Consider the following 16,910-nt stretch of genomic DNA (forward strand, 5'->3'; position numbering starts at 1 on the left):
TCCCGAGGTAGGGGAGCTCATCATGAGAGAATAATTTTTATTTACAATCTATTTATATTAGTTTATGTTGTCTCTGAGGAAGACTCAAAAGTGAACCGAAACATGTAAGCGCGTTTTAGTGAATAAAGAAGTTTCACACTTCATAGATATATTATTTGCGCGACGTCTTCTGCGCTTGACTCCTACTGCCCGTATCCTTTCCAGCTTTTTGAATAATGTTTTTTACTGCGCCAGAAAATTTTTTGTACATCTGAAGAGAGCCTAAATATAAGGTCAAAACATGTAATTGTACTTTGTAGCATTTTAACTTTTTTACTTTCTACAGTTCTTGTTTATTATATTTATTTCTAATTATACTTATGTTAAACGAACAATGGAGATTTTTCAAGTTTTTCTGACTCTTATTAGCCTTTTATATCTCGTTGTCATATTTTGAACATTCAGAATCTTGTTATTTCAAGTTTTTTATTCTAATTTTACGCTAGCTGTGGAACACTTTTTTCGTTCTTTAAATTTATATATTATCATTATGATTAGCATGTAGTCAATAACCTGAAATTATGCATAAAATTAAATCCATTAAGAACAATTTACACATAAGATTAATCAAATATTGTATTAAGAATAAGATCAACAATATTTACAGAAATTGAAAAATTCCAATGTTGATTTATTTCATTACCTGTCTAAATTTATTCGTTATGAAGAATCATTCATTCATAAAGAATCCTGTTCACAGGAAACATCATATTGACAGAATGCATCTTTTTTATCTTGTAGGCAGCTTATCGCGATTTTTATCAACAGAGATTTGTGATAAATTGTTAAATACTCAAGAAAAATCCTGTTACTTTTTTTATATTAAAGAAAAGAGATGTCTAGATGTCAAAATAAATTGGCTCTCTAATAAACAAAAGAAACAAGAACATATGAGTATCAAATCTGTATTGATTGCACCGACATTTGATACACATGTATCAATAAACCAAACTCTTTGTTATCCAGTAGTCATACACACTGACTCTTTTCCTCTCTCAAATATATCTTTTTCGTTATGTACAATCCGCAAACAATGGTTCATGGTTTGATTTGTCTTCTGTGGATATCCCTGTCGATGTTCAGTGTTTTTTACAGTTGAGTGAAAATTTTGCTTTGCTTACAATCAACAAAAGAAATATTGTGTTTGATTGCATTAAAAGCATCGAGTATAGTGTACGTAACCCATAGATAAAAGGATCGATATCATGAACCATTCTATACCTATCCTCAATAATATAGTATCTACTCCGATTAATTTATCTCCTACTGAGAAAAGATTATTAAAATTGGAGAAGAATACTAAAGAATTTTTATCTTCTTATCCCAATATCATTCTTACCCGTACAGACAAGAGCAATATAACTATAGTCTTAGACAAAAATTTTTATCTTAGTAATGTTATGTTAAATGATAGAGAGATTTATACAGTTATCAAAAAAGATCCTACCAGAAAACTTATAATATTTCTCAAGGCTTTGTTCTCAAGATGAAAAACTTGTAATTATATCAACGATTCAAAATACAAATATTTATACAGCAACGAATTCTTCCCAACAACAGATTCTTCTCAGGGCGTATGCACTTCCTAAAATTCACAAACAAAATTGTCCTTTTAGGATCATTGTTTCATCTATTGGTCCGTTACATACTTTGGTTTCCTTTTAGTAAAGGAATTTACTTCAAGAATAATTACAAATTAATTTCTCTAGAAGTAGTGTCACTTTTTACAAATATATCAATAGACTTAGCAGTAGACTGTATTAATGATAATTGGACTTACATTTCAAAAAAATGTGCACAAAACAGAATTTCTAACTGCAATTAGGTTTGTTCTAGATTCGATTTTTTTTGTATTTGACAACATTATTTATAAACAAAATTTTGGTATGCCATGGTTGGGTTCTCCTCTGTCTCCCATCGTTGCCTTAATAATGCAAAGACTGGAAAAGTCCGCTTTGATGTTGGGAATAATGTACTTTTTTATTATCAGTTTATTGTCGGTATGTCGACGACTTATGCTTGGCGGTTTCAATGTCTAAGATGGATTCTTTTCTCAGCGCGTTCAATTCATTCCATCCTTGTTTACAATTTACTATGAAAGTCGGAGATAATTTGTTAAATTTTATACATGTTTCTATTATCATTAAAGACAATCATTTGATTTTCAATTGATATCAACCCACATTTTCAGGCAGATTTTAAAATTTTTTTCCAACCATCCGACGTCTCAAAAGAAAGGCATAATTTTTAGTTTTGGACAGAGTTCTTTTGTTGTCGGATTCTATTTTTCATGCAAAAAATATTACTCTTATTATAAACATTTTGATAGAAAACGATTTTCCGCTTAAGTTCATTTTTGATACCATTAATAATAGAATCAATGATATCACTCGAAAAAAGTTGTCTAGAACTAATAACTTAGAGAACAATAAAGAATCAATTAATCTATTTTGGTTCATCGTGTCTTATGTATCGATTTTAACAGAAAAATTTAAACAGTTCAATAGAAATGATATCAAGGTCTCTTATTATAGTACAAACGAATTAAAGAAATTTATCAAAGTACATAAAGATCCTTTGGACTCTTTCTCGAAGTCTAATGTTGTTTATAAAATAAACTGACTGTGATGCATCTTACATGGGACAAACGGGGAAGAAGTTGAAAACTCGGATTTCAGAACATCGAAATCATATACGATAGAACACCAGTTTTAAATTAGTAATAATAAACTTCGATCGCAATTGGATCATGATTTTGATTGGAATAACATTTAAATCTTGGATGAAAAATCGATTTATAATAAACGTCTTGTCTCAGAAATGCTTAACATTAAAAAATAGAGTTACAGTCTTAATCTACAGACAGACACAGGTCTTCATAAATCATAATCATTCCAATAATAAACATGTTTGACTTTGCATTGCCAAGATTTATCGCAGTACAATGAATTCATCGAGAACGTTAGATGCTTTTCTTTATTCTTTATTTTATACATTGGACATTACACACTTATAATTGTGATATTAATTTTTTACCTCTTTTGACATCAAAATTTGATGATTTTTTTTAAATATTAATATGAATTTTCTCAATTGTCGGATTCTGAGGTGAGTTTTTATCAGAGAGACGTATTATGCTTGTTTAAAAAAAATTTTTTTTTTAGTTTTGATAACTTATAACGTTTTTATGTTTTTTTATGATCTCTCTAGAACAACGAGAAATTTTCGCAATCAATCAACCAATCGCTTGACGAGCAATTTTCTGTTTCTCTGTTTTAACACTCATCTAATTAAATAATCGCTTTCTTAATTTTTGAATAATGTTTTTTACTGCGCTGGAAAATTTTTTGTACATCTGAAGATAGCCTAAATATAAGGTCAAAACATGTAATTGTACTTTGTAGCATTTTAACTTTTTTACTTTCTACAGTTCTTGTTTATCATATCTATCTTTAATTATGTTAAATAAACAATGGAGATTTTTTAAGTTTTTCTGACTCTTATTAGTCTTTTATATCTCGTTATTGTATTTTGAACATTAAGAATCTTGTTATTTCAAGTTTTTTTATTCTAAAAATGCAATTTTTGCTCTTCATTTTACTTGGATGCAAAACACATCCGCTCAAAACAAACATTTCTGCCAAATGTCAAGTAATGTGACTTGTCAAAAAATGTGTGGCAAACTGACATTTGAATAACATGATATCTATTTTCTGACACTAGTATCTATTCAAAAATTCGCAGAACTTTTCCTCTAACCCAATATTAACAAAGAAATTTAAAAAAGTAAGATCCCATTTCTGCTATAACGAAAATAAGCTCATGTGAAATCTCACTTTGTGTTGTGAATGCAATGGGTTTCGCTCTCCTTACTGAGGGGCGTCGCTCTGAAAAAAACTGATCTAACCCAATCTATTTTTTTGGTATTGTGTGAACCTTGCTTCGTGTTGTAAAGTGTATGTTAGAATCATGGAGGATAGAGACTAAGGAGACCGAATATAGACAAAGCCATCAAAAAGCGTGGTTAGATCATCTGAATTAATTCAATCAAGATGTCGCTTTCGTTCCACGACACCGTTCTCCCAGTTTGTATGGTAGATCATACCAATTTTACCTGAAGAATGCTCCATTTTGCATACAGTTTTAATGACAATTTACGCAAATTTACGTCTTCCTGTTATTGTCAGAGCATGATGTGAACGTCTGTATTTTTAGGTTATGTGTGTGTTCGATTGTGTGTTTATAAGCGTATGAGAAGAATTTTGCGATTCGAACGCCGCCTACTGAGCGCACCAATACCAATTCAAAAACCTGATTTTGACCACACTTTTCAAAGTCTAGTTCGGTCTTCTTAGTCACTATCCTCCATGGTTAGGATGCAGTGGGTCCCTCCCTTCTTGGGGGAGGGAGGAGGCTTCACTCTAAGAAAAACTAACCTAACCCAATCCATTGTTTATTTTCGCATGAAAAATTGTCCACGAAGCAAAGTTCCATATGGATTTACAACTTTCTATGTGAAGCGAGGACCATCCCAAATTTAAAAAATAGATTGAGTTAGGTTAGTTTTTTGGAGTGAAACCTCCCACAGGAGGGTGGAACCTATTGTATCCACGCATACACTTTACAACGCGAAGCGAGATCCACACCGTACCAAATATGTCGCTTTGCGTGGAAAGTCGAATGAGGCGTTATTTTTTTAAACTTCTTTTGTTAATAACTTTTTTTTTAACAAATAGCATCCAATGGCTAAAACCTGTTGTTGTTGAAGTCACTCAGAGTCATGATTTTGACAACATATTAACGTCGAGATCATCGGGACGGGGTCCCAATAATGAATAATTATCAAATACTGTTTAAATGAATACATATACCTAACAAGGAGAGGTCGCGGACTTCGGATCACCAATTTTGAAAAGGAAATTTTACATACAGAAAGTTTCATAAATGAATGTCAATACTTTAGGACGCATATCTATACATAAAATAAGTAAAAAATATTATACAAACATATATCCTACTTATCTTAGTTTTAAAATTATGGATGAATAAAGAAAATATTCGAAATATTCATCTTGTGCGTCAACACGTTGTTACTGTACAGCACGTTTCGACGTTATCTAATATTTACAAACAATACCCATCAATATAAATCGAACAGAATTTCAGGCAGTCAGTATCTTATGCTCGCGAGTTATTATTCTAAATATTGTTCTAAAAGCGGCAAAATGATGCCTCTTACTATCATGCAAAACTTGTGATTCGTGCACGATGATGCTCCGCCTCATTTTTATCTTGAAGTATCAATATTCCTAAACAACGTCTTCGTAAACCGATGGATAGATAGGCGGACCCACTCTATAGCCACTACGATCTCCTGATTTCAAGCCATTAGATTTTCATTGGGGCTATTTAAAATCTATTGTGTATTAACGCCACTAAACAATGTGGATGATTTGCGAGAAAAGATACGAAATGGATTTGAGACTATTTGAACCTAGTATTTTTGAACTAGTGGGGAACTTAATAAGGATGCTAAGGAATGCAGTAAGTATATAGGAGAAACGTAAGTATATAAAATGCATGAGGTAAATACTTCGAACATTTTCTTTAATCGTCCATAACTTGAAAATTAAGGTATGTAGGACATATGTTCATGTGTAACGTTTTTTACTTATTTTAGTGTATAGATTTATCTCTTAAAATATTGACATACATTTATGAAACACCCTGTATGTCAACATACTCTACTAGAAAAGTACTTCAGCAAAGGGATAAGGCGCAACACTCAATTGTTTTCGAGAAAAATCGATTTAAAATTTATAACGTTCCTATATATCGGCAGCGTTAGACTGATTTTCGACAAGGTCGCATAGTTCAGGCACTAAGTTATGAATAATCTGTCGACCTGCGGGTTCGATTCCTATACTCTTTTTTTTAATCTAGCAGATATTAATTATACAATATTATTATGTTAAATATATATTATATTATTATGTAAAATAAAATTAATTTAATTAACTATTATGCTTTTTATTTAAAATTTGCACTTCTAACTTCATTTAACAATTTACTTATTAACATAATTTTTATTCAATTAATAATCTTATTATTTTACATGTTCTATCCGATATAAAATAAAATACCTTTTAACATAGAAATTATAAAAAGAAATTGAAAGTAAAAAATTTTAAATAAAAAACAATTGTTCATTAAATTAATTTTAAGTAATTATTTATAATAGGATCTTTTCTGAATTTGGACATTTTTCGGCTGTAATGTTGATAATAATCTTTGTTATTAGGTGTTGGAATTAATTCGTAGCGTTTTTTAATGAAAGAATGTTATTTATTTCACATGAGCATTAAAAAATATATTAATGAAAGTACTTCCCATCACTTGTAAAACGCTACGAATTAATTCCAACACCTAATATGATTCAGATGAGAGAAAGAGCGATGTCTCTTATCTTCGATGTTATTAAACAAAAAATCTTTCGTCGATTTTTCTCTCATCACATATCTATTGTTTCTTATACATATTTTAATAATTTTTTGGACTGAACTTTCAATTACTATTATGAAAGTTGTAATGCGCTATATTTCGTTCTGGACACCAATGTATATCATACACTGATATTCTTTTGTATATTTTAATTAACGAAGATTTGATAATATTCTTGAGGCTTCCACGGGTGCTTTCTATATAAAAAAGGTATTCTTTGGAAGGCATTCCAAGAATGGATCTGGACACGGAGGAAACCCGCAAAACGCATAATCTTTATAAGATAAAAGTTCTTTTTAATTATTGATACCAATGGTTAGATGCCTTGACATTGCGAAATATATTTTCATTTGTTATCGACTGACAATGTGCTAAGTTTTTACTGTTCTGACAAATTCTAATGTAAGTATTTTATGTATGTTATTTATGTATGTTAGTATGTTACTGTTATGTATGTTATGTATGTTAGTGTTCATTTTAACTAACAAGACGAAAATTTTAAATTATTGTAGCTCTTTTTTTTTAACTTGTTTTTTAAATTATTGAGCCATTATATTATTATACTATTATACTATTATATAATTATAATAAAATAAATATTTGCTTAGATTAAAAAAAAGTATAATAGGCAGGAATCGAACCCGAGTGACTAGAGCTTAGTGTCCAAGTTAATCGATTTTGTCAACGATCGGTATATAAGAAACGCTATAAACTTTAAACTGGTTTTTCTCGAAAACGACTAAATGTTGATCCCTTCCTTTCAAGTCAAGTACTCTTTTAGTAGTGCTATTTAACACATATAAGTTTTTTCAAAATTGGTGACCCGAAGTCCGCGCCCTCCTCTTGTAAATAATAATTAAAATAATACCACACTAAAAGATGTATCATATCAAAGGTACATATTTTACGCAAAATGTTTACGTACTTGATGACTTTTCACTTGTCTCATTGTAGCTTTCCTGAAAAATAAAAGGCACGTATAAATATAATTTATAATGCTAGTATACAAAATATATATATTGTCATTCATTAAAGATTTCTCAGGTGTGTATATAGGTGTCATATACATTTCCTAAGTTATCAAATGTTTTATAATAAGTTAAGCATCAATAAAAATCATTTCAACAGAAACGTTTTTAAAACAATAATTTAAGAAACGTATTTTCCACATATTTGTAGATAAATAAAAATTATAAATTTTAATTTAAAATTTTATATGTGTATATGTACATGCATGCATTATCAATATGAATAATGTTCACCTAATAGAAATCATGCATGGTAAACTCCTATATAAAATGTCAGGCCACATTAGTTCATTTTGATATATCATTTTGGTATATTTAACCAGGCTATTATTTTAATTATATATAATGATACCTTTTATAAAGAATGATAGAAATATTAAAAATTGATAGAAGAATGACAGAAAGTGTGTAAAAAGAAAAAAAATTTTTAAAGAATTTTAAACTGTGTGGATAAATAAAATCCTTGTGGATTAATTTAAAAGAATTTTAAAAATTGGACATGCTAGTGCGCACTGAATGTATTGTATCTTTAATATAAAAGTAAGTTGTATGTAAATTGTAAGCTATAAATAAGTTGTATATACAAAGAAATATTATACACTTCTGATAAATGCTGAAATTTATAAAATTCTAAAAAATTATATGAAAAATTTTGAAAAAAATGTTATAATCCTGATAAAAATTTTTTTCAAAATTTTTCATATAATTTTTCATATAATTTTTTAGAATTTTATGTAAATCTCAGGATTGTTTAGAATTCTATATAATTTTATGATTTTTTAGAAAATTTCTCAGATTTTTTTTATACGAATCTTACAAGGAAAGTTACCCAGATGTCTAATTAGTTTTGAAAAAGTAACGGTTAGAAGTTATAGTATTCTACCTCCTAATCGTTTCATTCCGAGCGCCAAATATACATATATGGCATCCATGCAATGACCTTTGGATATTATATATATTGATTTATTCACACGTTTTACTCTTCATGCAAAGTGTACATTCGCGGAGGATTCTTCCGTACTGCGGAACCATACGCGGCCGCATGCGCCATAAAGGATTAACTAAAATGAGTACCATTCGTTCAGAAAATTTGATATTTGTTTAAAAAAATGGATTTAAAGTCCGCTCCGAAAATGGATTTTAATGACATTTTATCGTAACTTTTTTTTACTTTTTGGATTTTTCTACATGTAAGTAATAGGAAAACTTAGGTCTCGATTCCAATGATGGATGTTGAATATTTTTTATCTATCTTTCTCGAAGTTCGAATAGCGGACTTTGAATCAATTTTTCTAACGAATATAAAATTTTCCAAGCAAATCATATTCATTTTAGTTAATAGGAGGTAGATATATATATATATATATATATATATATATATATATCTACCTCCTATTAACTAAAATGAATATGATTTGCTTGGAAAATTTTATATTCGTTAGAAAAATTGATATATATATATATATATTGATATATATATTGATATATAGATATATATATATATATTAGGTGTTGGAATTAATTCGTAGCGTTTTACAAGTGATGGGAAGTACTTTCATTAATGTATTTTTTAATGCTCATGTGAAATAAATAACATTCTTTCATTAAAAACGCTACGAATTAATTCCAACACCTAATATATATATATATATATATATATATATATATATAATATATATACCATAACTTCTAATCGTTACTTTTTCAAAACTAATTGGACATTTAAGTAACTTCTTTTGTTAGAATACGTACAGTAAAGTAACAGAAAGAAAGATCAAACATAAAACAATAATCATCTTTTGTGCGAGAGCGAATCAGAGCGAGAGCGCTGACGTGAAATTTTTAAAGTGATGCGGCGTTTGTCTAACAATATTTCTTGCGACTCAGATCCGGCTCGAAGGACCAGAAAATGTGCGGGAATGCACCGCGCGGAAAGATTCGAGTGAGAGAACGGTAGAAGGTTGATATGATACACGACAGTAAAGAGAACTCCGTTTCTTTGTAATTTAACAAAAGAATTTTCTTTAATATGCTCAGTTACAAATTCAGAAAATATAATTAATTAAATATTAGATTAACAGAATATTCAATGTGGTCACCTTTTCCAAATTGTATTTGGAATCGCGGTGATGGAAAATCTCGGCGATTTTCTCGGCACTTCTCGAAAAGATTCGTTTTATAGCGGTTTTCACTAAGCGGTTAGCACGGCGGTTTTACGAAGCGATATAGTAGCGAGACTATGACTCTAAGAACTCTAAGAACTTTTTTGACTCTAAGAAGGAGGACGGCGAGATCGAAGCATTTATTGCTTTCGGCCTGGGCTTTCTTCTTAGGAAAAATCCAATAAAATTTTACCACAATCGTAATTATTACGTGGCATTAGGTGTAAAAAATTGATTGGCGCTTTGGATTCTTTTCTAACGACTTCAACGTAACAGTCATGCGCGACAGAAAATCCATACGTGGGATTGGTGACAGCGCGTGACGTATTCGTCGGAGCGCGGCGCTCGCGTGCGCGAATTGAATTGTTCTAGAACTTTCGAATGTCCGTTACCGGTGCCTGTTTGCGTGTACCGAATTGTTTTGAAAGAACAAAGAACGCCAAATCGCTGATTTTTAACGAGGATTAAGATCATGCTCGAGATGAAATCACGAGCTCACTTTATGCGTGCGTTCAATGACAATTACTGTCGGACGACTGAAAGAATTCTTGCTTTTCTTTCGAATTACCGATCTCAAACATCTTTGATTGATATCAAATTATTACTTTCACATGACGACATTTCATCAGTAAGCGTCACTATAGATTTTTTCGCGTCGCATTTTTGCTCTAACATGCTCTAATATGCTCCTATTACATTTACTCACTCTAATGTACTCGTTGAAGTAAGTAGAAGCTATAGCAGGTGTACGATAAAGCATGCTGAAGCATGCGACGCGAACAAACCTTATATTTGAGTAGCGTCCATTTGATCACCGTCCCAATTGACCACGAGTTGCAATTGGTCACGTTGCAAATGGCCACGTTGTGATTGGCCACATCTATTTGTAAATAACAAACTGTTGGAGTTGTAACCAGAAAGGATTCCGCACCAATTCTATGAAATTGACTCCCGATGAAACCAAGTAGTTTTCTCACATATGTTGTAGCTTATGACTTGTTAAATAAAATATATAAGTTTTAGAGCAAAAAACGAACAGTTTTCGTATTTAATTCGCCTATAGTTGACAATATCTCACTATAAAATACTCAATAACTTCGAAACAACTCACCTAAAGTGAATAAAATTATAAGAGGCTATAAAAAAGTGAAAGAAAAAGTGAGAGATTTCACTTAAAAAATTCGAGTTGACCTTGTCATGACTTTAGTGACGATCAAACTGATGAAACCAGTAGCTAAGCCTCTTCAAATTCTACAACTTTTTTTATCTAAAACATTTTTTATAAAACTTAGCTTTCTAAATATTTTGCCGTTTCAGAACTTTTTATATTTCTATCAGTTAAAAATGTAAAAAAGCCTATCAGAGCCTACATCAGTTATTCAGATGCACAAAAAATTCTTTATTTTCATGTGAATGTACAGAACGAATAAAATATACGTTTCAATTCTTCAATTTGGGTCCTTATCAATATAACATATAAATCGAAGTTACATAATTATTTTATAATTAGTTTATATTTAGGCTCTGTGTGATAGGCTTTTTTACATTTTTAACTGATAGATTCTTTCGAGCTTCATTTTATATATGTGTTTTTATATTTTTTATATGATCATATATGGTGCCACATACAGAGTGTTTTTTTCTTATAAAACACTTGTATAATTATATCTCATATATAATTACATATTGTCATATATAATGTCCAAGATATGTACAGTAACTAAAAGATTGTAACACATATTTTTAAATGGGTTTCAGAATGCAGCTTATTCACCGAGCGATTGGTTCTTACTTAAGAATTATTAAGTAATAACTATAATAGATTGCGGATTTTTATGCAGTAACATTTTTTTGGATTTAACAATAATAAAAGATCTTTACTGAACTAACAATTTTAAGTTGTTTAATGGATGCACATCGAGATATGCAAAATATATGCACAAAAAATATGCATTATTTATGCAGTATATATGCACGATATGCAAAATAAATGAGTCGCACGTTACAAAGTCATTAAAAACAAAATAGGGAATTCAAATCCGACAATGTTGACCTTGACATATATTGTTAAGGTCATGACTTTGAATGACCATCGAAGGGTTTTGATAATCGCTCGTTGATTATTAAGAAGTTATTAAAATAAAAATGGGCAATTCACCTCCGATGACTTTGATCTTTACACACCTTATGCAAAATATAGTTAAATATTTTGCATAAATATCTGCAGTCTAGTAATAACCAATCCTTCGGTAAGCAGATTGCATTCCGAAACTCATTAAAAAAAAAGTGTTGCATTCTTTTAATTGCTCATGTATAAAACGTATACTTAATTGTGTCTATATACATATCAAGAAAATATAAGAAAAGCAATAGATTGAATAAAGTGTTCATTCACTGTGAGAACTGCAAAAAAAAACGTTATTAGAATTTTTTAGCGACTTAAAATTACGCTCCATCATTCACTGAGCTCTACATAACCTTACGGTCTAAACACGGCATTAGAGAAATAATAAACAGTAATAAATAAGTAAAAAAAACTGATATTAAAGATTATCTATAGTAGTCAAAGTTATTCTACGTTATGAATTATAATAAATAAACATATTAATAATAGATAAATCCCTTTTTTGCTCAGTGAGCGTTCAGTGAGCGGTCAACGCTTCTGGATGCATCCATTAATATATCGTTAACTTATTGTACAAACTACAAAATAGTAGAAGACTTTTCGAGTCGGTTTAGTTCACTCTACCTACTCAGGATGGATGATCCCATAATTTGATGCCACCCTATATATGGTTAGATAGGATAATAAGTAGCGGGACGACGAAATATCTCGAAAACTAAGCATTTTTGGAAAAAGTGTTACAGATAAAAGTTATAGGGTTCAAAAAGATCTAATTAATAATCTAATTAATAATCTAATTAATAAATACATTTTATACATTCTATTCTGTATATAAATATATCTAATCAGATCTGAGCAAACATGAAACACCGTAGATCAGATTATACTCCATGATCATATATGATCAGATGAGTGGGAGTCTATTGATCATGTCTCGATTTATCACGTCGCGATTGATCACGAGTTGCAATTTACCACGTCGCGATTGACCAAGTCGCGATTAACCACGTCTTGATTGACCAAGTTTCGATTGACCACGAGTTGCAAATGACCACTTTGCAAATGACTACGTTAGGTTAGGTTAGGTGATAATTATAAGTTTAGCACAATCATATCAGAAATCAATAAAATTATTCGGCGTTTACATGAAATGAAAGAATCTGGCAGAAAAAAGTGTTGCCTAGAAGTTGCAGCCTAAACAGATCGCTTTAAAAAGACTTTTTACATCCCACTGTCTTCATGGGTTAGAAATATTTCAAGCAGACACTATCTACGTTGCAATTTCTAGGCGATTAGGCCCCAAGCGGGTATGTTATTCTTAGGATATTGTGGTCAATCGTGACGCGTCAATCAATCGGAACGTGGTCAAACGGGATCCCTGATCTATGCAAATATGAGAAGTCATATTTGAACATATTTTACCAGATATAATTTAATCTCTTATGTCTTAAAAGATCTGATGTGATCGGATAATATCTGATTAGATCGGAAAAAATCCGATTGGATCTGTTATTCATTATTGACCAACAACAACGGTCAGATCTAGTGAGATCGAATTATAGCTTAGCATGTTTGCCTGGATCTGTTCAGATTCAACGAAATCTGACGGATAATGTCTGCTCATACCTCAAAAGATCTGAGTGATCTGACGTGATCAATTAATGTCCGATTAGATCAGAAGAGATCTGATTGGAACTACTGTGCATTAACAATCAATAGCAATAGTCAAATCTGGTGAAATTGGATTATAGCTTAGCATCCCAGCAAACGAAAAAAGATTGAAATGATTTGAAATGGATTCAGATTTTCAGAAATATTGATTCACGAATGTTAAAATGAATGCTTTTCAATCCTGAATGCATTTTTATTCATTTATAGGAATTATATGGAGCATATCTCTATGCCTTTCAATCTAAAAATAATATTAGCTTTTTCTGTGCATTGTGAATACTGTTCAATTCAAAATTGAATTAGGAAATGCAATTTTTCAAATCCAATTAAATTGAATTCAATTGAATCAAATTAAATCCATAAAAAGTATTCGCTATTTAAAATACGCATTCGGATAGAAAAAAATTTCAATCCATTTTAATCCATTCTCGTTTGCTGGAATGTCTGATATGATCAGTCTGGCCATGCAGATCTGACAAGACAAAAATTATATCTAATCAAATATGACTCTACCTAAATTTCAGATCTCATCGTATCTCATTTGATCAAATCAGTCCTAATTAAATCTCTTTTATTTTTTTCCTGCTTACAATTTTTCTCTTAAAATCATGGCAAGGACAACAAACATCAGAATTGGTGGTGTTCATTCAATTTATCACTTATATGATATTTACAGACTTTACGATTTTCATTGAAAAATAATGGATTACCATAACTTTGAATGATTCCCTCAGTAATTAATACCTTTTCTACGTGATTTTACGTTGCAAATTAATGTTTAACAAAAAACTCTACATGACCCAACCAAATTCTAAGCGGCTCAAAGAATAATATTACTCGTGAGTTACATTTGCAATCTCAAACCAATAACAAACATAATGTAACCTCTACAAATAATTTAATAATAATAACTCCTAATTTGTAGTAACGCGTTACTTATAACAAGTTATGCGTTACTCGTTATTAATTACTATTTTCAGCAAATAACACGTAATAATAACAAGTTTTCAAAGTGATTTTTCTAACCTTAGCGTTAGCGTTGCCGTCATAAGACATTGCAACGTCATTATCAAATTGTTTGCTATAAAAAGCATATAATGTCAAAGTGACGAGAAAGTAACTTTTAACAACTCCGATAATTTTAGCTGATTGAAGTTTTTTTTATTGTATATTTATTTTATTATTATTTATATTATTATTTATAGGAATTATAGAGAAAAGGATTCACAATCGTTGAAAAAATTTTAGCATTATCGCTATATAAATAATTTGAATCTTGTTACAAATTATTTGTTTTACCAAGTACTACAACTCTGCAAAATTTATTATAAACAATTTCTGTACAATCAGGAATTAATCAATTTATTCTTTATTTTTGAGCAGCTTTGACAGCACATTGTACAAATGAAATAAATCATGATGAAAAAGATAAATTAGAGACGAGATGTCTTTAGAAGCTAATTTGAAAATGATAAATGATAAAATAATAATATATAATATATAAATATATTATATAATATAATATATAAAATATAAATAATATATAAATAATGATATAATAATAATTGGATTTAAAGATTGGGAACATAGACGTATTATTGATAGCCGATCATGTATGGGTTTTCATGGCACAAGAAATTTTGAAAGAATGAAAATTTCATTATCTAACAGCTTTTACAAAAATCAAACGAAATCTATGCAATTAAGGATATTTTATACATATTTTCAAAACAATAACAAAATTATAGAAAAATTACAGATTATTCTAAATCATGTTTAAAAATAATTCGACAATTTGATGACGGTTTACTATTTGGACATAAGTTATGCACAGATTTAATAAATAATAATATTTTTTAAATCTGTACTTCAATAAAAATTTAGGGAAATATGTTATAAAATAAATAATAAGTATTAATTTTTTAATACAAGTACATTATGAAATATGAACATTCAAGATTATTTATGTAGAGTTACATAATTGCAATGCATGAACTAATTGTTCAGTAAATAAACGAAATATTTATTTGTTCTATATCTTTATAACTAATCAGTGATTTGCAATAAAACTTTGCATAAATTATGTTGAATATTTGAAGTACTTAAAAAAGAAAAATGTAAATTTTATCATTTTCAAAATTTTAATTTTGAACAATAAAAATTATAATAAGTAAAATATATAAACTACAAAAATGCGATGACATGTTGATATTAACAATGGATAAAGACGCGGCGATAACCCGCAAATTTTCCGATATCTTTAAAACATTTTCTTTTATACTTTTTCCCCTATCCGTTTTCTACAAGAAGAAATTTTTTCAAGTAACAAGAAGAAGATAAAAATGACAATAAAATTAATTACATAAATTAAATTAATATTAAGTTCATTGAGACCGTATTGAATACATCAAATAATTAAGGGAAGTGATCAATAAACGGTCGTGACTAAATCTTGCTGCCAAATAATGTTATTACATACATCTTCTCAAATCTTTTTTAAACTGTGCGGCGAACACAATCGAATTTACAATGCAATGATAGACTGAAATAATAATCTGTTAATCGCCACATGAATGCCTGATGTTATTTTATTTTAGATAGATACTTTATTTTATTTTATTCTATTTATTTATTTATTTATTTATCTATTTGTTTATTTATTTATTTATTAATATGAAAAATTAGCATAAAGTTTCAACCGGGAGAATGCATAGTAAGCTTGAGAGGTTCCATGGCATGCTACGCTCCTGCATATTTTGACAGCACGCAATCTGATTGATCAACTTTAATCGTTAATAACTCGTAAATAATGGTCTGAGCCAAAATTGGCAAAGAAACTTTAAGTTCATAGTTTCATCCTCTTTCTCCCTGAAATAAGAGTTATGGGACACCCTGTATATGGACACACACGCGCGCGCGCACGCACACACACACACACACACACACACACACACACACACACACTGTGCGTGCGTGCGTGCGTGCGTGCGTGCGTGCGTGCGTGCGTGCGTGCGTGTGTGTGTGTGTGTGTGTGTGTGTGTGTGTATGCGCAGAAAAAAAATAATGCCATAAAAAAGAAGTGAAATCAAAATAATATTTCAAGTATCTCTATTTAAAAAGTCCCACAGAACACAGTTCTGCGAACGGCATCTTGAAGGTATCCTTATGATGTAGACGGACTTTGGATATCCTTTAAGACAGTCTTGTATGGAATAATTTCTTACAATTGTAATATACTACACAAAGTACAGACATTTATGTGTGAAGTGTATTAAGTATAACAACACATGAGAGAATGAAATGCAATTGATAGCGTAATTAGAGACGTGAAAACTGAAAAAGGGATTTTTATATCGATAACAAGTAGAAAATTGTAGAAATAAA

At 29.9% G+C, this 16,910-nt stretch overlaps 1 protein-coding gene across 1 annotated transcript in view; it reads right to left on the reverse strand.

Annotated features, from left to right (window-relative positions):
- Positions 1 to 16,910, reverse strand: part of mas (trypsin-like serine protease domain-containing protein masquerade) — a 68,558-nt gene that overhangs the window by 14,044 nt on the left and 37,604 nt on the right. The window contains exon 3 of the mRNA XM_011068023.2: positions 7,466 to 7,499. Within this exon, the coding sequence (XP_011066325.1) occupies positions 7,466 to 7,499 (34 nt within the window). The remainder of the gene's footprint in view (positions 1 to 7,465; positions 7,500 to 16,910) is intronic.

This window comes from Acromyrmex echinatior, chromosome 12 (genome assembly GCF_024713525.1).
Source record: "Acromyrmex echinatior isolate Ae372 chromosome 12, ASM2471352v2, whole genome shotgun sequence".
In the NCBI taxonomy this organism is placed as follows: domain Eukaryota; kingdom Metazoa; phylum Arthropoda; class Insecta; order Hymenoptera; family Formicidae; genus Acromyrmex; species Acromyrmex echinatior.